At 46.3% G+C, this 26,739-nt stretch overlaps 1 protein-coding gene and 1 long non-coding RNA gene across 2 annotated transcripts in view; one reads left to right on the forward strand and one right to left on the reverse strand.

Annotated features, from left to right (window-relative positions):
* The window catches only part of LOC138261070 (uncharacterized), a 78,916-nt gene extending 64,447 nt beyond the window's left edge, over positions 1 to 14,469 (reverse strand). The window contains exon 1 of the long non-coding RNA XR_011199041.1: positions 14,413 to 14,469. This is a non-coding gene — a long non-coding RNA (uncharacterized lncRNA). The remainder of the gene's footprint in view (positions 1 to 14,412) is intronic.
* Positions 1 to 26,739, forward strand: part of LOC138261068 (mucin-2-like) — a 162,478-nt gene that overhangs the window by 104,394 nt on the left and 31,345 nt on the right. Inside the window, exon 9 of the mRNA XM_069209688.1 lies at positions 6,218 to 6,371. Within this exon, the coding sequence (XP_069065789.1) occupies positions 6,218 to 6,371 (154 nt within the window). The remainder of the gene's footprint in view (positions 1 to 6,217; positions 6,372 to 26,739) is intronic.

Below are 26,739 nucleotides of genomic sequence, written 5' to 3' on the forward strand. Positions count from 1 at the left end.
CAGGTTTACACAGTCTCAGTATTCCATGTTCCCATATGTAAAAATGACAAAGCAGTAATGATATCACGAAATGTGATACATTAAACCACATAATTTGCCTTTCCCTGCTGCATAATTTAGTCAATCGTTCTTATAATTGCCGCATAATTCCAGTTGTCCTGCCTGTAAATTACACAAGAGGCCCGCAGAAGTAAGAGCACAGCGTTATAGGTGGAAAGGCTTCAGGAGTAAACAGCAAACCAACAATCCAGAGACCAACAAGCATCCATGGTCAACTTAGACAGTAGCCAACCAGAGGATGCTGCCCATGACACAAGCAGGCATGTGGTCTCAGCCATCGAGACAGAAGCCCAACTGGCCCTGCACAACCCAGGCAGAACAAACCAGAGAAGATCGAAACAAACCAAGATAGTGGGTAGTGAGAGCCCTAGAGATCCAGGCACAAAAAACAGAAAAGAGCCAAGGAAGAATAGCACAATAACCAGTACCCAAGAGCCAACTACAGCAGAGGCAAGAGGAATGCCCCAGATCCAGCAGAAAGATCCCTCCAAAAGCATCAAAAGCAGAGGCCAATCAACAAACCCCGCCAAAGCGAACAGAGCACACAAGTACGCAGGCAGCTTAATAGTCAAACACTGCCCAGGAGAACACCAACAGGAAGATCCAAGGTGAGACAATCCAAAAGGAAAAGCGCACAAGGAACACTGAGACGAGGGCTAAGGAAAGACCAGAGGCAGCAGACCCCCCCCCAAATACGCTTCCAGGAACAAAGAACGAGAAGAAAAAACAACCTGCACTGATACATCAGAAAAGAGGGGTGATCATCAATAACTAGGAAAGGAAACCCCAACCAGAAGCAATGTCCACACTGTAACCACCCTGAAGCAAATCAGCGTAAAGCACAGAGCGAAGCAGAAAGAACACAACAGGCCACTCACTGCACTTACACAACAGGCCTAAAGAAACAACATAAGAGCCAGAGGCAATAAGGGAAGAGGAATAAGGCATGACTCAGAATGGACGGAACGTCCCCCCATCCCCATCTCCTCCAGAATCCAGGACACAAGGAAGAACAGACAAATGCCACTAGGGTGAGCACCGATAACCACAAGGGAACCAGAACTCATGACCTAAGCCAACTGAAAACAGCATGAAACTCAATCGAGGATAACAACTTGGTAGAGCAGTCCCACTCTAGTGCAGTCCAGCAAGCCCTCGCCAAAACCAAGGACAGTTAGAAGCTACATCCTGAGTTCCCAAATCCCAGAAGAAAGGGAGGCAGCACAACTCAGGCAAATCTACACTCAATCTCAGTCCCAGTCACTACAGACTGCCAAATCCAAATTCAGAAAGTGCCACCAGAGGCTCACCAGCATCAATGAACCAAGAAAGGAACCACCACATGTCGAACAATCGCCACAATAAGAGACAAAAAGAAGTCTGGCTAGGCACATAGACACAGAAAAAGTGAAGGGACACCCTCAACGCCCATTAAGCACCTAAATAGACACCCAAGACCTACGAGAGGCCAATATAGGAGACCCCTGGATCAGCAGGCACCAGCACCCCCTACACCAGGGTGCACAAAAATGTGTGAACTTGCCAACAGAATAAAACAGCCACAGGCACCAAAAACCTATGCAAGCCTTACAGAACAAGAAGAGTAAATAAGTGAAGACAAGCTACCAAAGCCCCAAAACGGGTGTATGATGGAACAACGCATGCACTTACAACGCTTGCCTTTACAACGCGGTAAGTACAATGCATGGTCATTACCACGCATGCACTTACCACAAAATGTTTTGACAATGCATAAGGTTTTACCACGAATGACTTTACCATGAAATTCCATAGTAAAGGAATAGTTGGTAAAGGCATATGCATGGTCAAAACCAGAGATAAGTATAACATACATTATATATATTTATATACATTTATATGTATAGATAAATGTGTGTGTGTTTTATATATATATATATATCCACATTTAACTCACCAAACCTCACTCTACTACTGTGACCTCCCACACAACCCTACTAAATTCTCCCGCATTTATCTCGCCCTGCTACTATGCTCTCCCTAACCCCTCCACATACTCTTCCCTCCTCCACCCCCCTTTACTCATCCCAAGCCTTTGGGTTGAGTAAATGAAGGATTTACTCCCAATTAACACTTCTGGATTTCTTTCCTCCTCCACCCCTCCATTACTCCAGTCAATCTAACTAACAAACTCTCATATCCGCGGCTCAAATTAACTCATAATAATACTAAAACTGTACTCATTATTTCCCGATACTAATCCATCACTAATTCTTGTTGGGTTCCAGAGTAGCGTGCTACTCATCGAAAAGCACTTTGACGCCTCGTCAGGGGTAGTAAGCGCTATATAAATACGATTACAATACAATACTATATATATATATATATATATATATATATATCTTCAAACAAAGATGGTCTAAAGGTTGCTGGATGGTGCACTCCACTGCCGGTGCTAGTGACGGAGAAGACCAATCTCGAAGAATACAAATCACCAAAAAAGTATTCACTGCACTCCATGAAGTTTCAATAGTGCCTATTTATTAATGCCAAACTAACAACCACCAACTCGTTTCAACTCCCCAAGGAGTCTTGTTCACAGTCTCCTTGGGGGGTTGAAACGCGTTGGTGGTGTAGTGAATACCTTTTTGGTGATTTATATATATATATACACACAAACACACCTTTCCACCCAAAAACCCCACCTAAACGCTACAAATTACCTTACCACCCCAAAACCCATACCCACCCTAAAACCTAAACACCCCTTACCACCCCATACCCACCCTAAACCCTAAAACCTAAAAATGCCCTTACTACCCCAAAACCCATTCCCACCCTAAAACCTAAAAATGCCCTTACCACCCCAAAACCCATACCCACCCTAAAACCTACACACCCCTTACCACCCCAAAACCCATACCCACCCTAAAACCAAAAAACCACAAAATGTTTTGACAATGCATATGCTTTTACCACAAATGACTTTACCATGAAATTCCATAGTAAAGGAATAGTTGGTAAAGGCATATGCATGGTCAAAACCAGAGATAAGTATAACATACATTATATATATTTATATACATATATATGTATAGATAAGTGTGTGTGTGTGTATGTTTTATATATATACACACCTTTCCACCCAAAAACCCCACCTACCCTAAACCCTACAAATTACCTTACCACCCCAAAACCCATACCCACCCTAAGACCTAAACACCCCTTACCACCCCAAACCCACCCTAAAACCTAAAAATTACCTTACTACCCCAAAACCCATTCCCACCCTAAAACCTAAAAATGCCCTTACCACCCCAAAGCCCATACCCACCCTAAAACCTAAAAATACCCTTACCAACCCCAAAACCCACACTCACCCTAAAACCTAAAAATAACCGCACAACCCCAAAACCCATACCCACCCTAAAACCTAAAAATGCCCTTACCACCCCAAAACCCATACCCACCCTAAAACTTTAAAATGCCCTTACCACCCAAAAACCCATACCCACCCTAAAACCTAAAAAATGCCCTTTCCACCCCAAAATCCATACCCACCCTAAAACTTAAAAATGCCCTTACCACCCAAAAACCCATACCCACCCTAAAACCTAAAAATGCCCTTACCACCCAAAAACCTATATCCACCATGAAACCTAAAAATGTCCATAACCACCCCAAAACCCATGCCCACCCTGAAACCTAAAAATGTCCTTACCACCCCAAAACCCATACCCAACCTGAAACCTTAAAATGTCCTTACCACCCCAAAACTCATACCCTCCATGAAACCTAAAAATACCCTTACATATATATGTATATCCCATACTAAACACTATATAATATATATATATATATCAGTCAACCCACTTAATACTTACCTGTACTTACCTTTAATTACCACGCATACACCTTTACCGTTCATGCCTTTACATTGAAATTAATCGTAAAGGCATGCGTGGTAAAGGTATATTTGTGGTAAAGGCATGCCTGGTAAAAGCATATGCGTTGTAAATGCATCGTGGTAAATGCATTTTGTTGCATTCACCGCGATGTAAGTGATGTTTCCCTCCAAAAACCCCTGTTACACATAACCGCTCACTAGTATGAAGAAAGGAAAGTAAAGGCAGAACAGAGACAAGTGCTGAGCAAAAGCAAGTACAACAAACATAACACCAGCCACAAGCCCAGCAGAGACGAGAGTTGGTCAACTAGAGCCTGAGCACCGCATAAACCCAAATAAGGAGCATATTAGCGGAATTATTTTTATGCTAATGTGACGATAAGGAGGCATTTTCATTGCGCTATATTAACAAAGTGGTGCAATGAATGTATTAGTCCACTTTGTAAACCCTTCTGCCACATTATGCCTACGCCTGCGCCATTTTTTTAATCATTTTAACCGCCTGCCTTAGGCAGGCATTAAAGTGATGCTCGCATTGCTTGCAATGGGCCTACCTTGACTTTGGTGGATTAGCGCCTTAATTTATGGCGCTAATCCACCAAAGCGCCACAATAGCGTCAACATTTTTGACACTGTTGGCCTAATGGGAGCCATGGTGCACTGTGTTGTAAATACGGAGCACACATGGTGTCGTTAGGGGGGCGCGATGTGGCACAAGAAAAGTGGTGCATCATCACGAGGAGGTAATACCTCAAAACATAAAAGCCACTTGAAGCCGAGCAATGGACAATCATGCACCCCAGCAGAACCGAAGCCACAATGTGGCCCTGCGGCACTCACATCCATGCGCACCTTCCTACCCTCCCACGCTACTTACCAACAGGGCGCACCGCTAAACAAAACCAGGCACAACCAAAGAAAATGTCAGCCAACACTTCAGTGAATGAGTCCCGCAGAACCGAAAAGGACCCCAGATTCTGCAGGCACCACTGGCCCTACAAATAGTAGTAAATCACGATGCAAATGCACAAAACACAATTACGCAGTTACCAATGTTCAGCACAGCACACCTTGGAGAATAATGGGGCAGCGGGGCCTACTGTGCCAGGTGCCTGCTGCAGTTCATTTAAAGGTGTGACTGTCCTTCTGTTCTAGGTCTGTCTCCCAAGGGGTTGTGGCTGCCCTGGGGCCTCCACGCTGAGACATGCTGTGTGTCGGCTCATCACTTGTCCTACAAGCAGAGAACGTGATTGACAAAGATATCCCAGATTAATGGACATCAGGGACTCACAAAGGTTTCCAAGAGCCCCCCTGGGAACTTGTGACAGTCTGCAGATCAGCTCCAGGAAAAGTTTAGTAAATTCTGAATTGCTGCCATGAAAAGTTCTTTCGACATGCATGACAACACCTAGTATACAATAATTTAAATCTAATCCACGGTGGACTCATTTTACACTAATGGATTATAAATACAATTTGCGGGTAGTGTCCCGTGCTGGGAACAAATGCAAAGAGGGACTTCACATTTTTGTCACCGGCACCATCCTGGAAAGTTTGAAACGCAGTTGAGACATTTGCAATGCAGAGCTAAATAAACACTGACAGGAGACAAGGAACTAACTGGCCATTACTCTGCATATCACAACCTCAGGCCATACTCAGTCTCCGGCTCGGCCACTGTAAATGAAAGCCAATGTTTGCCACAGTTATTTTTAAGGTGTATCCTGGCACAATTACTAACACACACGGGCCCATATTTATACTTTTTAGCGCCGCATTTGCGCCGCTTTTTGACGCAAAAGCAGCGTAAACTTACAAAATACAATTGTATTTTGCAAGCTTGCGCCGGTTTTGCGTAAAAAAATGAGGCAAATGCGGGGCAATAAAAGTATAAATATGGGCCTTGGTGCTCCTGGTGGATCTGTTTTACGCTTTCAACCTCTAAGCTGCTTTTCGCACCCATTCTGACACATATATAAAAAAGACGTCTTTATTTTAACTCGGGAAAGCTTTTGATTAAGTACACAAAACTGGATATTTTTTTTGGCTTTGCCAGTGCTTGTCTTGCACCTTCCCTTCAATGCTGTCTTGCAAACCCCTTGGTGCGCCGCGGAAGGCTCTGGAAAGACAGGCCTCGTCTCCAGTCTGGCACCGAGCTCCTCTGCCGTGAATGTGTGACACGTTTGGGGAGTGTAAACGTAATTAAGGCAACAGCTGTGTAGACGCGCTAACAACCCGCGGGGTGGTGTTTTGTCTTTTTTTTTCTTGCAGTTTTCACTCCGACTGGGAGACCAGCTGCAGCAGCTTCAATGATCCCATGGTCGACTCGGGCAAAGCCAGCGCCATCTCGGTGTCCAGCTGGCCCATGGAGCCCATTCAGTGGACGCCGTTCCCCATCCTCCACCAACTGAGCGCACAGTCACCGGTACGTTAGTGGACCTCCCGCAAGCAGCGTGAGTCCCACTCATTAGGTGTGTGAGCCTTGAACTCTGGGCGGTCTCCATGGGCCCATAGCTGGCACGTGCCCCTTGTTATGTGCAGCAGCTTCAGCCAGTGCAATGTCCTACCAACAGAACTGTGCATTCCTGCACGTGCAAATCCATGTCCAGAGTGTTGTATCTTTTAAACTACATGTCCCACAATGCCAAGTGCGATGGTTTAAAACCAGGGCCACATAAGGGGTGACATGGAGTACTTGGCAGTCATGTGGATTGTTATGAAGCATCTCCCTTTGCAATAATATTTAGCCACTATTTTTTACATATATGGGCTAATTATATATAGGTTTAACAACCAGTTCTGAAGAGAAACTAGCAGAATACTATGTGGATAACAAAACCCAGGCACGCTATTTCTGCACAGCAGCAAATCATATAGGTGCCTTTAAGAAAATTGTGTGCTACTCCTTCGGGACTGGCCAGTGGCTGATGTGGCGAGGGTATTTCAGTAACTCCAGCCCTGAAAGTAGCCCACCAACCTCCAGCCTGATGTATGTTTTTTCTGAGTCCCAACTGGCCAATCAAGCCCTAACTGAACATTAATCATGGCTTTTCACCCGATTGTGAACCTGAGAAAAAATCTTTATCTCCCTGTGCCTGTTCCCTCATCTGCCCAAATAGGGTGGTTATAAAATAAGCTGGCAAAAAATAACTTTGAATGATTCACGAGACAAACACCTACATGTACATCTTGGCGTGAGAGGGTGCTCTAGGGACCAGGCATCAGCCTTGCTGTTCTGTGAAGTGTGTTTGAACCCTGCAGTGTGGAGCCCCCTTCTGCCTGTGCTGCAGAATGGCTTTCTCAAACAGGCACAACAGCACGCTGCTCCTCTATGCTCCACCAGGTGGCAGCATTGATGACAAAAGCAGTCCTCTCGGAGTATTAATAGAAACACTCCCCAGAACATGTACTAAAATGGCACATGCCTTAGACTCTGAACTGATTTGGTCTAGAGCACAACTAATTGTCAATCACATTTGTAAACATTATGGCCCGCTGTCTGGAGTCACATCCCGTTCTCGGGAAGGGTTTGCACGTACAGGTGGCTGAGGTTTTCTATGAGGGCCCTAGAAAGGGGGCTGTTGCGTTCTTCTGGGTGAAAGTTCAGGTTTCTGAGGAGAATGAAGGTGATGGCCAATAATGAGATGTCAATTCTGTGATGTCACTGGTGAAGTTGTTGAGCGGTCCTGATGGTTTGAGGGTCCGCTCAGGCAGAAGTCGCTGTGATGCCCAGCGTGAACGTGAGGTGTTTCACGTAGCTGCAGGAGGTATCTTTGATAGCAACTCCTCCTCCAGGCTTGTGCTGATGGTCTTCCCTGGTGATCTTGCAGCCAGTGGGGATGGCTGCTACAGAGGAAGCGTTCAGCCATGTTTCAGTGAGGAAGAGCAGGTCTAGAGTGTAGACGTGGCAGCAGGTCCCATATTTCCGTTGCATGTTTCGTGAGCAGGTGTGAATGAGCGTGCATTTGAGTTTGGCGTGAAGCGTCAATAGTGGTTGGCCTGTGTGGGCGTGAGCGGGTGGCTGGTTTGTGTGAGCCAATGAGGTGCTGGGCTGGTGGGCGTGAGGGAGGTCCTGAGAAGGCACAGGGGGTGCATGTGAAAGCTCCATGGTGTTTGGTGCAGAACAGCAGCGGTGCAGTGGCTGGGGTTTAGAGTGTGGAGGTACGCAGCAAGGCAGTGGTGGGTGCAGGGACCAGGGTTGGTAGTGCTGGGTGCAGTCCAGGAGTGGACAGGCGCAGGTGTACTTGCCTTTGGTACATCGGCAGCGCACCTGCTGCGCGCCCACGCGTTGGTGTCACTAAGTAGGTCCTGGGATGGCAGAGGAGAGCAGAGGGTGGTGGGCAGGTCAGAGAGGGGCAAAGGGGATGGGAGAGTGTGAGATGGAAAAATGTACCTGGCATAGGGGAAAGAGCAGGAAAAAGCCACAGAGAAAACAGCATAAAGAGGCAAAAATAGGCAGAACAAGAAAAAATCAATACAAAGTAGAGAAAGCAGAGGGCCTAGCATGATCAGAGTCACATAGAGGGCACAGACAGCATAGATGAAACAATGGGTACAGAAGAGACATAAAAGAGACAGAAGGCAATGGACAGACACCAGCAGAGTCACAAGTACGCGCATAGGGAACAGCAAAAGAGACAGAAAAACAATGGGTAGTAAACACAAGCGGTCACAAATAAGAGGTGCAAAGGAGACAGAAAACAATGTCAAAGCACAAAGGAGGTGCAAAAGAGACCTCAAACTATGGGAAAAAGATGGCAAAAAGCACCAAAGAGAGAGAGAGGCTGGAAAAGAGAGAGAGCACAAGAGAGAGAGAGAGCAGAGCAAGGCAGGGGCTTCAGGCTTAAGAGCCGGGTCCAGAAGGTCCTTACCTGATGAGAGGACCAGGCACAGGTAAGTTCTTCGGAGGGGTTAGGGCTATGCACTTGCTTAAACCCTGCACATTACCAGACCCACCCATGACACTGGACATCTATTGGACCATATTCACTCAACATCACAGCTGACAGGCCAGCTCCGCTGACACACCCTTGTCAGGTTTGGCAAACATCCTGCATCACTACAGCCCTACTGCCACTGGACCTGTACACCACAGTTGGAAAAACACAGAAGAGGACACAGCTTCCGCCTTCTCCACGCACCTGTCCGAGCACACCAGCAACCTGCCAAAAGCCATAAAGAACCACAACAGCTCGGGTGTCCCATCCAACCCCTGCCACCAACATGCTCTCACAAGAGGACTCCTACCGATCAGCGAAACATCAATGCCCATCTTCAATGCTTCCATCGACTCAGCTCATTCCCAGATGCCTGGTAACACGTCATCACGCCCCTGCAAAAGAAATCATCTGGTGACCCAGCAAGGTTCACCAGCTCAAGACTCATCTCCCTCCTAACTTACCTGGCCAAGGTCTTGCAGTAGCTTGACTCACCAACCACCAGCTCCTCAGTGTCCGGCTTCTGGCCCATCCATAGTACATAAACAGCATTCATCACTGCATAGATGACATCCACATGGTCCTTGACAGAGGAGACAAGGCAGCCATCATTTTCCCGGACCTTTCTACAGTATTTGACACGGGCTCACACCCCATCCACATCAGATGACTGCACACGATTGGCATCAAGAACTCACTCTCCAATGGATCTGTTCCTTCCTAATAGACAAAAGCTAAGTTGTTAGCCTGGCATCTCACTCCTTGAAAGCCTGCAAGCTCATCTGTGGAGTGCCTCAAGGTTCATCCATCAGTCCCACCATCTTCAACAGATACATGATTTGTCTGGCCAATGACATTTGCACACATGACACCAGCACCCTCTCTGACTATATCCAACTCATACTCTCCATCTTTAACAAGACTACCCAAAAGAGGAAACAAGTTCACTGCCTGCATGAAGAATGTCTCCAACTGGATGAAAGCCCCCTGTCTCAAACTCAACACCGGCAAGTCAGAAGTAGTGATCTTTGGCAAAAACATCTCACCTTGAGATTACAGCTGGTGGCCAGGAGAATGTGGACCTACACCCAGCATCCATCCAGGAACCTTGGAATAATCATTGACAAATTGGACATGACTGCACAAGTCCACACTGTCACTGCATCCTGATTCCACACCCAGAAGATGCTGAGAAAGATATTCAAAGGGCTCCCTAGCAACACCAGAATGACCATCACCCATCCCTCATCCCTCATCACCAGCAAGTTGGACTACAGGAACATCCTCTATGCTGGCATTACCAAGTTACTCACCAGAAGACTACAAACCACCCAGAACTCTGCTCTGAGACTCAACCCCAAACTCCCATGCAAAACATTGCATCACACCACACCTCACGGTGTTCCACTGGCTCCCAATACACAAATGTGCTTACTTCAAACTCCTCACACAGGTTCAAGGCAATACACAACTTAGGTCCCACCTATGTGAACAGTTGCATCTCCTTCCACCAACTTCCAGGCATCACCACTCTGCAGGACTCTTACTCGCACATGTTCCACAAGTACATAGAAATAGATAGGAGAATGGGCGTTCTCACATTGCTCCTAAAGCATGAGACGACCGCCCACTTCACAACAGAGACTTCTCTTATCTTCTTGAATTCGGCAAGAAGCAGACGACCTGGATTTTCAATTAGCCAACTGAGGGCTAGGTGCACACAGCTCTGCATTGCCAGGATACCATTGCGGGTGATACTGCACTTTACAAAGACCTATAACATATCATAATACAGGACAGAATTTCCTTTAAACTGGGGGTCTGGAATTTGGACCTTGGGTAAACCCACTTAGCGCAATCTGACAAGGAACAGACTTTTTGTGCAAATGGTGCCATTTTGTAAGGGTCATGCTTTTGCCTTCCGCAGGTGGCTGTGGCTTGTGTCTGTAATATTTTCTGGTGACTCTTGGAAATGGTGGGGATTAAACACCCACCACAAATTGCATAGAGAGGGAAAAGAACATGGGCTCAACTACTTGAGGGAGTTTCTAGTGAGGGATTGGGGTTCCTCACTCACTGAGAATGTTTTTTTCTAAAATTTAAGCCAAATGGTGTACTTTTCCACATATGTTCCCATAAATTGTCTAAAATGCCATAAATTCTTAAGTGGCACTGATGAAAAACTGTAATACTTGGTTGATGTGCCCAGAAAACCTGTCCCAGCATAAGGAAATTAAGGTTCACCCTCCCCAAGAAACTTTTAAAAAATGGAGGCAAAACAGAACATTATCCTCTACGTCTCTCTAAACATTGACTAAAAATCAACTGGTTTGTGGGAAGATAAAACACCTTGGGTTTGTAGGTCGATATGGCCTCCCATTTTTCAAGATGGATATAGCATCTGGTCTCACTGTGAGCCTCAACTTTGTTCGATTTTTCCATCTTATCTTAGTACCTCCTCAACCATATTTTGGAAGGGACACTGTACAAAAATGGGAGTGTAGAAGGACTTCACAATCTCAGGCAGGGCCGGCTTTAGCACTCGTGGCGCCCTGTGCGACAGTCTTTTTGGTGCCCCCACCGCATGAGCGACTCCTCGAAATCGCTTACTACTACTAAGCAAATGAGCCCCTCATCTCTCCATAGCCCCCATTTCACATACAATCATTTGTTTTAAACACTTGTAAAGGTTGGCTTTACTAATCCACTCATTTATCAACATAAAATATAGTTATTTTCTTTGCAGAAGGCCTATTAACTCTCTATGCTACTTTATGGAGAGTCAAAGCTGCTGCTAGACAAAACTCCCATCCCTCTCCCTAGCAGGAACATTAATGACAAGAGGTATATTGACATTCTAATTGCTTCCTGAAGGCTGGACGCACAAGGAACTTTTCAGCAGGTGCTTTTAAATCGCAAGTTTCTAAGTTATTGCTAAACACAGCGCCCGCCTGAGGTCTGCGCCCCCGAATCCAGGTCAGCACCCGGTGCGGCCGCACCTCTCGCACTGCCCTAAATCCAGCCTTGATCTCAGGCCACAAATAGCAGAGACATAGCGCAGGTTATACCGATATTACAGGCTCAAACAGAGATACCTGCCACTTTACAGAGACTGTGCAGGTTTGGACAGGATACACCAACCTTACTTGCTGAGGCATCAGACAGCAATGGAGATTACTGAGATAAAAGGATTGTGCTGTATCAGCAAAAATACGTTTGATCCAATACAACATTTTATTGGAAGCAAGTGTACTAATACAACTACATTCACACAAGCATCACTATAATGCAGAGGTCAAATTTCATGTTACTGGCAGTACAGGCTTAGGCGATCTTACAGTGAAGACAGAATCAACTGATCACATGATTATTCACTGAGATTGGGTGCTTGAAGAAGCAATGTCAGCTGATTGGCAATTTCTGATAGTTAAAAATGTTTTACAAACTTGTAAAATTTTTAAAAATGGCAGCTTTAGAGGTATTTTGCTGGCGCATGAATGGTAGGTTTCCTTCTTCTGCTTAGGGCTATGGGTGGGCCTGTGCCACTCAGCAATAGTTCCCCGTCCTCTGCTGTGAGCCCTCAACCCCTGTCAAGATCCCAAGATGGGCGTGTGAACCCCCTATCCCCAGAGCAAGGTCCCTACCCCTGCTGGAGTCCCTGCTCCAGCCCCCTCCACAGCCCTCTGATCAGGGCTCACGGTCCCGCACTGTCTGCTGGGAGCAGATCAGCTACACCTTTTGCCTAGTGTGATTCCAAGAGGATGCATTTACAATGTTCTGCCTCAGGCTGTCCCGGCCATCTTACAGTGGTCGTTGGCACTGCTGGCAGCCGGACTACCTGAACATCACCAACCCTGGGGAAGGGAGGGCAGTTGCCTGACTTTGTTTTCCCTCCGAAGCACAAAGAGGCTCATAGACTCGGCGCATTCCTGCATTTTTCTTTTGACGCAGGACAGCTCAGCAAGAATCCTTGTGGCATTGACCCGCGCCATAACCTCGTAAATGAGGCCCAAAGTTTCTTCATCTTGTGGGCAAAGTTTATAACTTTCCATCGCCTCTAAAATCACAGCACCTTGTGCATTCATTCTGCCTATGTTAGACAACGGCAGAGCATAAACCTTATATTCAGATCTGCCCAAAGAAATATGTTGTTTATTACAGCTGTTGCCAGAGAGGGGCGGGGGGGGGGGTATTATTATCCATATGCGGTTCCAGCTGTCGCTAGTCAAGGCCCCACATCACACACAACCATGGTAACAATTGGCAAATACATTAAGCACATTTGAACATATAGATTGATGGATAGATAGATAGATAGATAACTACTTGTCCATGTAGCTAAATTAATTCCTACACATTTCAAGTAAACAGCAGCCAAAGCAGCAAATGATCTCCCACACCTAGACAAGAACATCAGCAAGAAGTCTGCCCATTTTAGCATGAATCCTCCCTCCCTCCAATATAATGTACATTAATGAGAAATACAGCACTTTTCTCACCAAATATCAGATTGCAAGTCTAGAAATACAAACTTTGCTTTTCGAGCAAATAAATGTCATTTCTCTCAAAAAAGCTTTTGTTTGGAAAAATGAAAGCTTGTGTCAGAATACCAGCATTTCAGTTTCTACATTCACATTTTTGTGTTCCAAACGTGTTGTTTTTTTCTACCCATCACATGCTCTACTGTTGCACGAGGAGAGATTCTGCCTCACTCTCGTGCAGCGTTGTTTACCGATGTCACTTCTGCATTTACTAGGCCCAGCTGCCCTGCGAGGTTCTCGTGGCTCCTGCAACTCGCCCACCACAGTTACTGCGGTCTGCTTCTTCCTCGGGGGCTAGCATCGCCCCCCTGGCTGTGCCATGCGCCCCCTCCTGCCAGAGGCCCTGATACACGATGCCTGGCCTTGATTCACCTGTCTCTGTATCTCACTCTTGCAGGTTTTTTCACCCTTGCTTTCCCACTGTCACTGTATTCCTGGCCTTCTACTCCTAATTGGCTCCCTTGATCGGGGTCGATCTTAATCTGAAAAATAATCCCGGGCTCCTTGAATGAGCGCGTGCGCCCACCAGCACAAATTAAATCGTGCACGCATGCATGCTTATTTCCCGTGCGCATAGGACAGACACCACGGGAAGGGGTTGGAGAGAGAATTACAGGGGGTGGCATTAAGGAAGAGAACTGACACTTACGGGAAAAAGAGAAAACAGGAAAAGAGGACAAGTCATCCTGGCAAAATAAAGGGGGCAAAGAGATAGTGAGGTGAGAGGCAAGCAAACGGTTTTTAATTTTCTCACCCGTTTGGTATTTTTTCCTCTCTCTCCGCTTTTCCATTCTCCCTTCGGTTTCTGTTCTCTGTTGCTTTCGTTTTTTTTCTGTAATATGCATCTCCATTTGTAATATGCATGTCCACCTTTGTGTTGGGCTCTTTTTCTGTGTTCTCTTCCGTCATTCTTTGTCTCGAGAAATTAATAGCTTTGTTCCCTAATCCAATACTGGTAATACAGGTAATGCACAAAAAATGTACTCACCTAACTAATCTTGGGTTCCGGAGTCGCGTTCTGTTCGCTGAAAAAGCGCTTATTCCCATGTCAAGCCGTAAACAGTATATAAATACATTTACAATTCTAATTCCATTCGCACACTTTGGTACTCTTCTGCCACCTGGTGGCGTTGCTTAAAAGTGCGCTTGGCCGAAACGATGCGCTGCGTACCAACAACACAGCCGACCACTTCTCCCCCATCTCGGCTTTGCATAGCACCGCCAATCGATTTTTCCATTCACTAGTTTGGACTTTATTCCCGGGGATGTCATTTTCAGCCGCCTGTGTCGCCACCGAGTTTTTAAGACTGCACAGGAGTTATTTCTCTGCTTCTTGGTACCTCCGTTTTGTGGCTTTCAGGTCCTCAGGAAAGTTGGGGCTATGTCTCTCAGGTGTCCCGTCGAGCCTGAAACTATTTCCGTCGGGCAGCGGGCTTTGTTGCTTTCATTGCTTTTTTATTGTAGCACTTCTGTACCAACTCTTACCCTCTGACAGCGTCCTGACGTGCGCCTGTACCTCAACTTTCCACAATAAGCAGTGGTAAAAGGTCGCTGGGGTGGATCTTCACTTCAGGGTCAATGCTCCACTCTGGCAAAGGTGGAGGAGCCCTCAAACGTGTGAGACATCCATTCAGGAGTTCTTGGGTCTTCTGCTTGGCAGGCAGTCCTCTGGGGGTTTGAAGAGATCATGCAGGATGCGTCACCTTCTTGGAGCAGAGGTCTTTGAAGCTGCAGACAAGCCAGTAGTGCTGGGGTTATGTCAGTTGTCTGGAGTCTTAACTGCTGGGGTCGGTTTAGCAGTCCTTCTTGCTTCTTGAGATCACCAGTAAACTGGTGAATGAGGTTCAGGGGAGCCCCTAAATACTAGATTTAGGGGTGTGACAGGGGTCAGAGGGCAGTAGCCAATGGCTACTGTCCCTGAGGGTGACTACACTCTTCTGGTGCCCATTCTCTTTTGGGGGGGAGGGGGGGGTGAGGGGGGGGGGGGTTGGGGGGGAGGGGGGGGGGGGAGGGGTTGGGTGTGGGGGGGGGGGGGGGGGTTGGGCGGGGGCACATTCCTAACCCTGTTGGTCCCTATCCTCCAAAACAAGATGGAGGATTCTGCATGGAGAATGAGGTCTGGACACCTTACGGGTGGTCCTAGCTGTAGTGGTCACTCCTCACCGTTTTACCTAATTTTCTGCTGGACCTGCCACCAAAAGTGGGGCTTGGTCCAGGGTGGCGGGCATGTCCACTAGCTGGAGTGTCCTGGGGCACTGTAAAGAGGGTCCTGAGCCTTTAAAGCTCACCACCAAGTGTTACAGTTCCTACAGGGGGAGGTGTGAATGTGATAATGCTCAAGCAGATGACAGGACAGTGTGACAGTGACACTGCCACCAAAAGTGGGGCTTGGTCCAGGGTGGCGGGCATGTCCACTAGCTGGAGTGTCCTGGGGCACTGTAAAGAGGGTCCTGAGCCTTTAAAGCTCACCACCAAGTGTTACAGTTCCTACAGGGGGAGGTGTGAAGCATCTCCACCCAGAGCAGGCTTTGTTTCTGACCCCCATAGAGCACAAAGGCTCTCACCCCTTAGGGTCCTAAACTTGTCTGTTAGTGGCAGGCTGGTCAGCCCTGCACTAAAGGGTTGGTTAAAATACAGGGGGCATCTCTAAGAGGCCCTCTGTGTGCATTTTACAATAAATCAAACACTGGCATCAGTATGGGTTTATTGTGCTGAGAAGTTTGTCATCAAACTCCCTAGACTTCAGAGAAGCCATCGTGGAGCTGTGGAGTTCGTAATGACAAACTCCCAGCCCATGTACTCAATATGGCCACACTGCACTACAATGTCTAAGAATGGACTTAGACACCGTAGGGGCATATTGCTTATGCAGCTATGCCCTCACCTGTGGTATAGTGCACCCTGCTAAGGCTGTAAAGCCTGCTAGAGGGGTGACCTACCTATGCCACAGGCAGTGGGCATGGCACTCTGTGAGGGATGCTATGTCAACTTGACCTTTTTCTCCCCACCAAGTCATAAATCTGCAATGGCAATGTGCATGTGTTTGCTGAAGGGTCCCTTAGGGTGGCACAATACATGCTGCAGCCCTTAGGGACCCTCCCTGTTCACAAAGCCCTTGGTACCACTGGTACCTTTTACAAGGGACTTAGCTATGTGCCCGGTGTGTGCCAATTGTGAAAACAATGGTACAGTTTTGGGAAAGAAGACTGGTGCTGGGGCTTAGTTAGCAGGATCCCAGCACACACTCAATCAAGTCAGCATCAATATCAGGCAAAAAGTGGGGGGTAACCATGCCAAAAAGGGGCACTTTCCTTCAGTGTTTACCTGTCCCGCATAATTTGTGTGCATCAGGGGCCAAGCACCATTACTCTGCCACTTGCCTCCTCTCCCAGGTGTCTGTTAGCCATGAGAGCAAGGGCGTGGAGGGGGGGAGGAGGGAAATACCCCCTCTCTCCCCACCACCCACCCAACTATATAGCAACCGCAGTGAGACCATGGACATTTGGGGTTATGGCCCAATATAGCCACATTCCGACTGTATTTTACTGATCAGTCACCGGCTGGGTAAAGGGGAAGGCACAGTCGAACAATTTACATTGCTTGCACCAGGACCCATTACATAATTGATGTGCCCACTGGCTCACCTCCCCTGGTCCCTTCAGCCACAATCCTCCCCATAATAGAAATATATGCACTTCTTTTACAAGGATTATTAATTATATTTTTTTATGTTTCAGGGATATCTGCACAAAAAAGGTGCTAAATGCAAAGTAGCTTCAACTGTGTCACAGCACTAGCATTCAAACAATATCCCTTATTGCGATGTCATTTCCTGTGCTAGGTTAGACATAAAATAAGGCAACCATGCAGGAGCATGGGTCTGTAGAATTAAAACTTACGAAAAAGTACCCCTGACTAAATAATTTTGAAAGAATTATATAGTATGAGGATAGATTTATAGTTAAATGCCATTGGAATAAAATGAATTTTTATAAAAGTTTGTTTGATTTTTGTAAGACCGGGTCAAGTGCAAAACAAGTTTATTTTTTAATCACAGTTTTTTCAATACAAAATCACATCTTCATTCATGCTTTTAAAAAAAAATACATAGAGGGTCAAAGTATAGCACAAAACAACAAAAAAGGCCACATCTTAAGGTTAGTCCATAAATCGGCTCTTTGAAGGTGTTTATGAACCGCTAAGTCCAATATTCTGTCACTGTATATGTATCATCAAGTGCTGATTTATTGGAAAGATGTGGGATAGTTTTTGACATTTCTGTCTCTAGTAGTAAGAATCCATGAAGCCATCCTCAGGACAAAGGAATCTACCCTTTTTTGGCACTAGGAAATAGCAGGAGTCACATATAGGGCCAGATTCACAAAGGTTTAGCGTCAGGTTAGCGTTACTTTCTTAATGCTAAGGCCTTTTTGGGGATGAACAAACCAACGCAAATTGGTATTTGCGTTGGTTTGTATGGAAAAGTAACGCAAAGCAGCACATAATGCCCCTTTGTGTCAGTGGGGCATTACATAGGTGGTACATTAGTGTTCCCATGCTACAATCCATGCTTTTTAATGCTAAATCCTACTCACTAACATTAGAGGACAGGGTTTAGTGCCAAACATTAACGCCTTTTGAAAGCAGGCATTAAACAAAGAAATGTTGTATTGTGTTGTATGGTATTGTATTTTATTGTATTGTAATAGTATTTATATAGCGCTTACCATCCCTGACGAGGCGTCATGTTTTCATTTCTCTGTGCTTTGCCGACTTCGCATATGTGCTGCACTGTACAGCACACGTAAAAAGTAGGAACAGCTTTTAAACTTGTCTAGGTATAGTATTCTGAACAAGAAGGGTAACCCTGTACAAAGCAATGCTGGACTGACGCACACATCCTAGCACTATTGAGCGAAAGTGTGTGCATGACGTTCAGCTGCGCTAGGGAGAGGGGAGGAGAGAGGCATATATATGTCTGTGAATGTGGCACTGTCCTGTTCTCTCCCTCTCATACAACGCAGCATCTTTGGGTGCTGCATTCCATCACACCTTTGAGAATCTGGGCCCTATGATTTCCAAGGCAAGACACTATATGGGGCCACATGTAAAAAGCATTTTTCTAGTTGCAAAAGGGGCGATTTGCAGAATAGGCCCGTTTGCGACCAGAAAAATGTTTTTGGGGATGTACAAAGCCCAAATTGCAATTCGCTGACTTGTTACTGAATCGCAATTTGAGTTTTGCGATTTAGTATTAGGAAGGGGCGTGTTCAGGGTGTCCCTTCTAATACCAAATCTGAATGATATGTATGATTGTTTTGTGACCGTGAATACAGTCGCAAAACAATTGCAGTTAACACCTATTTCAAATTGGTGTTAACACATTCGCAAAAAGGAAGGGGTCCCTACAGGACCCCTTTCCCTTTATGAATGGAAGCGCCAATATTTTTTCAGAGTAAGTAGTGGTCCCATGAACCACTGCCTACGCTTTATTTTTTTCTTTGAAATCGTTCCTGTTTTCCTTTAAGGAAACGGGCTGCATTAAAAAAAGCTGCTTTTTAAAAAAAAAGCAGTCACAGACATGATTGTCTCCTGTTCTCAGCAGGCCACCATCCCTGTGAGTGCAGCCATTCGCAATGGGGCCGCAAACTGCAACCTACCTCATGAATACTGATGAGGTAGGTCATTTGCGGCCCCATTCGGAATCGCAAACAACGTACTTAACACTGTTGTACATTTTGATTTGTGATTCCCGAACAGATTGCAAATTGCAAGTCGCAAAACAAAAGGACATATTTGACCCTATGATCTCTTTCTCCTAAATAGCCTGAACCTCTGCAAAATCAACAAATGCTTCCCCCAAAGCTGCTCAGATATGCTTGGAAAATGCAGCGGGTCAGAATGGAATAGCAGGGAATCCCAAATTAATTCTCTGCAGGATCCATCTGCCAGATGTTAAGGTCTGCCAACCTGGAAAAAATGACTACATCCCACATAGCGGTTGTGTGCTGCTAAAGGACAACTAAAGTGGCTTAGAGGCTGCTGCCAGAGGGGCAGGGGACTGGGAGGTTCACTGTCCCTGTGGGCCTGGACGTTGGCTGGTAGATTTCCCCCATCCTGAAAGGACTGGGCTGCCTCTTGCTTGGGGGGTGTGGGCTTTGGAGTTGCCTGCATGTGAAACCCCCCTCAAAGGGGCGAACATTTGGGGAATGTTGCCTTGCAGGCGTAGAGAGATCAAGGATGAGCACTGTCTCTCTGCTTTCTTTGGAGGACTCAAGTGCAAATTTGGCCTTCTCTACATATTGATGACACCAGTTAAAAGGCATATTTATGAATTACATATGAACGTCACCCAAAAAGCCAGTGGATCTCCTCCATGCATGGCACCAGAGAACCACGTTAGTTCAGACTTTTCTTCTGAACCAGTTGGTCATGATCAGCCCTGATCTTATGACATTTTGCCATGTCCTGGCCATCCAGGTTGGCATAGAATGTTTCCAGGACTGCTGGCAAGATTTTGGCAACCATGTCCCATAATGTGTGTGAGTGTGTCCTCACCAAGCACCTAGCAGTGGCTGACCAAATGGCAAAGCTGGCCAAGAAAGAACAACCCTTTCCCAAATGCCTTGATTCTCTGACTCAATCAGGGAGGAGTCATAGGGTACAAGTCAGGATAAGTCCTTAATCTGTAATGATGTCCTCAGTGGTCCCGGAAATTCAGGGTACATTGGAATCAGCTCAACGGGATCAAGGGGTTCCTTGACACCTTTGAGTTTTCCGTAAAGGGAGAGTGTTTAGACTGGGATGTGTCCTGCTTGGCCTTCTTATGTTTGTTCTTGGTCTTTGACTTAGCCCAAATCTTAGACTGGGACAAAGACACTGGAGCAGAAACAGATGTGCACAGTCAACTATTAGCAGGTGCCTTGGGACGCATAAAGGCACGCTCCCCCACATGGCTCAGAAAGATGGCGGCATTCCAAACACCAGAGAGACTTCGTGGAAATCGGTCAATGACATCTGCTTGCGACGGTCCACCACCAGGTCTAAAAATTGTGGTTTTAAGAGGGGACCTGTTCCCAGCCACACAAGAAAAATTATTTCAAGAAAAAACTCATCATATGTTACGAAAAGTTTAGGCACTAGCGTCCGATCTGTGTAAGCAGACGCAGAAACTAACTGATGTTAGAGTACTATTCCAGTTACGGCTGGGAATATTTTAAAGGTGAGGAATCGGAGGTTAGAAGTATCCATCAGAAAAAGCTAACATTATGAACAAAAAGTATGAATTGATATGCTACAGTCAAACAGATTGCTTTCTCTTTAAGAACATTTGAAAAGCTACAACCTTCCCACTAAAATGTTTATTTGTGAATTACTGAAGCTATTTAATAATTTGTGTATTTGAAGAATACTAGTTTCTGCATAGTTATGTAAAGTTTTTAAGTTCAAATCGTCGAAATACCTTAGCCAGGGCTCCCGGCATCCAATAGTGATTTAGTGGGCAGGGTCAACAGTAGTCAAGAAGTTAAGAACCGCTGCTTTGTGCAGAATTAGAGAGGCATGGAAACAAACAGGAAGCGCAAGACATCTTTCGGGGAAGTAGTCTTGGATGAAATACAGACAAAATAATTTCTTTTGAGGTCACACTTCTAACTGCCCGTTGGCCAACCCTTCCATGGCAAATCAGGCAAACTGCGTCACAAGACTCTCACGCACCAATACGACCACTAGCCTTGTGCTAGTGCCAGGATGAGTGCGCTCGCTCTGGGACATAGTAGCAAGAAAGTGGCGCATCATAAATGATACGCCACTTTTCTTGCCCCCCACGGCACCTGACACTATGGTTGCACCTTATTAATAGTACGGCGCAGCATGGTGGTCGCTAGCAGAATAGCGTCAACATTTTTGATGCTATTGTGGTGCTTTGCTACACTAGGGTAAAAAATGTTGACACGAGTGCAGCAAAGCACAGGGAGGCCTATTGAATATAATCCCCATTTTAACACCTGCTCTGAGTGAAATGTTGTAAATTTCACTACGCCTTCTTGTGCCACAACACCCTCTTGCATATATTATGCCGGACGCAGGAATAATGTGGCGGAAGAGGTCACGAAATGGCGCAATGCAAGAATTGCTCCACTTTATAAATATGGCACGGTTGAAAAGCCGTCTTACCTTAAAAAAAGTACACAATGGCGGTGCCAAGGTGGCACAATGGGCTTGTAAATATGCCCCTTAGAGTGATCCAATCCTCCCACGACAACTTGAAGGTAGTTTTCTGCCCTGACCGCTGCTCTGCATTCCTTGTTCAGGCTTTACAGAGTGGGACAGTGACTTGGCCTATGAAACCTGTGCAGAATGAGTATCAGGAGCTAGAAATACCTGCAATTCTAAAAAGATCTCACATGCTCAGTGATAAGGCAGCACCCAATGTAAGTCTAAATGGGGCTGTGTTTTGTCCTGCCCAGCTCCGCTTCAGGTGTTGAGAATAAAAGGTGATGGCTGAAATGCTCAATTTAATATTAACCAATGGTAATTGCTATGCATTGCATTCCATTGACTTGGTTTTGCTCACCGTGCCACAGCTATATGGATCTTCTAAGTCTTCCTAAACAAGAGGGGTCATGTCCTATCCCTTTTCAAGCAGAACCAAGACAGTTTCGCCTTTGGGTTTTCCTGGTGTGCCAAAAATGATGAAATGGAATGCAGACTAAGTAATCACCTGGGTCTGTATCGCAAATAGGGCACAATATCCTAGTATGTGCCATCAGCAGGACTGTGTGTGGTAATTCACTGAATGCATTTGTTTCCCCAGTGCAGGCATACACTCATGCCATCAGTAAAAGGTAGACTGGCTGCTTCTAGAAGCTTGCCCTCCTCCAACTGTGGACGCAGCAACTCAGCCTGCAGTTCAAAGGAGGCAGATGTCCCCCTGCTGGTAGGTGCAGTGTACTGGAGCCTCCTTCAGGAGGATGCCAGGCACCATTTTTCCCTTTAATATGTACACCCATGCAGGGTGTGCACCACATACAGGTAGCATACAGTTAGTGTACCTCCCAACAGCTTCACCTCTGCGATGCATCTGTCATAGGCCTGGGCAGAGAGGGACAGTGTCCTATAGCTGCAAGGGACCACAGCTCCATACAGAAGGGGGAACACGCTCATGATTGTGTCTGTGCAAACTACACCACTGCAACCCGTATTATAGAAGGCACTGCGCAAGCTTCTGCAGCCCCTTACAGTCCATGTAAGGAAATGCCTCCTTGGCATGGTTGCCCCCTGACTTTTTGCCTTTGCTGATGCTATGTTTACAATTGAAAGTGTGCTGAGGCCTGCTAACCAGGCCCCAGCACCAGTGTTCTTTCCCTAACCTGTACTTTTGTATCCACAATTGGCAGACCCTGGCATCCAGATAAGTCCCTTGTAACTGGTACTTCTAGTACCAAGGGCCCTGATGCCAAGGAAGGTCTCTAAGGGCTGCAGCATGTCTTGTGCCACCCTGGAGACCTCTCACTCAGCACAGACACACTGCTTGTCAGCTTGTGTGTGCTAGTGAGGACAAAACGAGTAAGTCGACATGGCACTCCCCTCAGGGTGCCATGCCAGCCTCTCACTGCCTATGCAGTATAGGTAAGACACCCCTCTAGCAGGCCTTACAGCCCTAAGGCAGGGTGCACTATACCATAGGTGAGGGTACCAGTGCATGAGCATGGTACCCCTACAGTGTCTAAACAAAACCTTAGACATTGTAAGTGCAGGGTAGCCATAAGAGTATATGGTCTGGGAGTCTGTCAAACACGAACTCCACAGCACCATAATGGCTACACTGAAAACTGGGAAGTTTGGTATCAAACTTCTCAGCACAATAAATGCACGCTGATGCCAGTGTACAGTTTATTGTAAAATACACCACAGAGGGCACCTTAGAGGTGCCCCCTGAAACTTAACCGACTGTCTGTGTAGGCTGACTAGTTCCAGCAGCCTGCCACACCAGAGACATGTTGCTGGCCCCATGGGGAGAGTGCCTTTGTCACTCTGAGGCCAGTAACAAAGCCTGCACTGGGTGGAGATGCTAACACCTCCCCCAGGCAGGAGCTGTAACACCTGGCGGTGAGCCTCAAAGGCTCACCCCTTTGTCACAGCCCAGCAGGGCACTCCAGCTTAGTGGAGTTGCCCGCCCCCTCCGGCCACGGCCCCCACTTTTGGCGGCAAGGCTGGAGGGAACAAAGAAAGCAACAAGGAGGAGTCACTGGCCAGTCAGGACAGCCCCTAAGGTGTCCTGAGCTGAGGTGACTCTGACTTTTAGAAATCCTCCATCTTGCAGATGGAGGATTCCCCCAATAGGGTTAGGATTGTGACCCCCTCCCCTTGGGAGGAGGCACAAAGAGGGTGTACCCACCCTCAGGGCTAGTAGCCATTGGCTACTAACCCCCCAGACCTAAACACGCCCTTAAATTTAGTATTTAAGGGCTACCCTGAACCCTAGAAAATTAAGATTCCTGCAACAACAACAAGAAGGACTGCCTAGCTGAAAACCCCTGCAGAGGAAGACCAGAAGACAACAACTGCCTTGGCTCCAGAAACTCACCGGCCTGTCTCCTGCCTTCCAAAGAACTCTGCTCCAGCGACGCCTTCCAAAGGGACCAGCGACCTCTGAATCCTCTGAGGACTGCCCTGCTTCGACGACGACAAGAAACTCCCGAGGACAGCGGACCTGCTCCAAAAAGACTGCAACTTTATCCAAAGGAGCAGCTTTAAAGAACCCTGCAATCTCCCCGCAAGAAGCGTGAGACTTGCAACACTGCACCCGGCGACCCCGACTCGGCTGGTGGAGAACCAACACCTCAGGGAGGACCCCCGGACTACTCTACGACTGTGAGTACCAAAACCTGTCCCCCCTGAGCCCCCACAGCGCCGCCTGCAGAGGGAATCCCGAGGCTTCCCCTGACCGCGACTCTTTGAATCCAAAGTCCCGACGCCTGGGAGAGACCCTGCACCCGCAGCCCCCAGGACCTGAAGGACCGGACTTTCACTGGAGAAGTGACCCCCAGGAGTCCCTCTCCCTTACCCAAGTGGAGGTTTCCCCGAGGAATACCCCCCTTGCCTGCCTGCAGCGCTGAAGAGATCCCGAGATCTCTCATAGACTAACATTGCGAACCCGACGCCTGTTCCTACACTGCACCCGGCCGCCCCCGCGCCGCTGAGGGTGAAATTTCTGTGAGGGCTTGTGTCCCCCCCGGTGCCCTACAAAACCCCCCTGGTCTGCCCTCCGAAGACGCGGGTACTTACCTGCAAGCAGACCGGAACCGGGGCACCCCCTTCTCTCCATTCTAGCCTATGTGTTTTGGGCACCACTTTGAACTCTGCACCTGATCGGCCCTGAGCTGCTGGTGTGGTGACTTTGGGGTTGCTCTGAACCCCCAACGGTGGGCTACCTTGGACCAAGAACTGAACCCTGTAAGTGTCTTACTTACCTGGTAAAACTAACCAAAACTTACCTCCCCTAGGAACTGTGAAAATTGCACTGTGTCCACTTTTAAAACAGCTATTTGTCAATAACTTGAAAAGTATACATGCAATTTTGATGATTTGAAGTTCCTAAAGTACTTACCTGCAATACCTTTCGAATGAGATATTACATGTAGAATTCGAACCTGTGGTTCTTAAAATAAACTAAGAAAATATATTTTTCTATACAAAAACCTATTGGCTGGATTTGTCTCCGAGTGTGTGTACCTCATTTATTGTCTATGTGTATGTACAACAAATGCTTAACACTACTCCTTGGATAAGCCTACTGCTCGACCACACTACCACAAAATAGAGCATTAGTATTATCTATTTTTACCACTATTTTACCTCTAAGGGGAACCCTTGGACTCTGTGCATGCTATTCCTTACTTTGAAATAGCACATACAGAGCCAACTTCCTACAGTCCATGTTAGTATTTTTGAGAAAATGAAGATCTAGGTACTTGTAGGCATATATCGCATATTTTTTTTTTTATTGCGTACATACCATGAAAAATGTGATGACTCTTTCCAAATATTTTTGTTTTCTCAACACTGATAGTTTCATGGTTTAACTTGCAATAAGATGAGAGCTCCCCAAATGTGCTTTGCAAGCACATATTACAATAAAAATAAAATACCAGGCTGTGTGCATAGAGAAAGCAGGTGTGCTACTCCCATCTACAGTGAGTACGACGACGTTTCCCCACGGTTCTGTTCTACCGCGATCATTGAGTTTCACAGGCACTTTGTGCTTCTTGGCACTATTTCTCAGTAAAACTTAAAGAAATCATATTCTCGGTACCCCTTATTGGATTTTTATCATTTTGGAGGTTATGTATTACATTTTACTCTATTTTTCTAAATCCATTTTGGGAATATGTGTATTTTTTTTGCATTTTAACTTTATTTGTGTTTTCGTACAGCATAAACACTAAGTTAAGCCTGTTGCTGTGAGCCACAACTACCAGAGAGTTGAGCTCTGGTTTATTCAGTGACTTTAGTGGTACAAACTTATAAGGACCATGTCTATTACATGATGTAGGTACCTACCCCTCTGTACTAATAACCAAATTAACTGCAGATATGTTAGACTAACGAGTCTACAGCTGGAAGGCATACTGGCACTGCTCTGGTTATAAATGGGATTCATCCTGTGTCAGTGCTTAATTTGAGCCGGTGGTTTCTGGTGCTCAGCACTTGCACTTCCATAACAGCACCAGCACTTATGACGGTCTGCCACATTGCGCTGTTGTCTGCCTATTTAGGGATGAGCACAACAAGAGCTGCTTATTAATTTAATATACATTGACTAATACCTGCCACCCAAGCCATCCTCATAGCTTTGTGGGCCTGGAGTAGTATGAATTGTCACACATTTTTGAGAGCGATGGTCAGAAGTGGTGTTGTAACTATCAATGGCAGGGCCAATGGGTGGTGCAAGCTGAAGTGTCCTCGTGACAAGGCCCCTGTCACTTGTTTGGTTTACAAATTAAGCACTACCCTGCACCCCCTCCATAACTCTGAATATAACCAGTTTCTGCAACCCTATGAAAAAATAGGGGACAGCATTTGTTCTCACCTTTCATTGGTTAATTTTAATTGTGATTGGAGGAAAATTGTGATATCCTGCAGCATGATTGGGCTTTATAATCTGAACTATTGCCTTTACCGAAAATGACTAAATCAAAGCGCTATCCTTCACGTCATGGATAAAAGTAACATTTAATTTTGGATTTCCATACAAATTATTTAAATACTTTCACCATACTGTCAGGTATCACACATGCTAGAAAAGTGAAGT

Source organism: Pleurodeles waltl, chromosome 10 (genome assembly GCF_031143425.1).
Source record: "Pleurodeles waltl isolate 20211129_DDA chromosome 10, aPleWal1.hap1.20221129, whole genome shotgun sequence".
In the NCBI taxonomy this organism is placed as follows: domain Eukaryota; kingdom Metazoa; phylum Chordata; class Amphibia; order Caudata; family Salamandridae; genus Pleurodeles; species Pleurodeles waltl.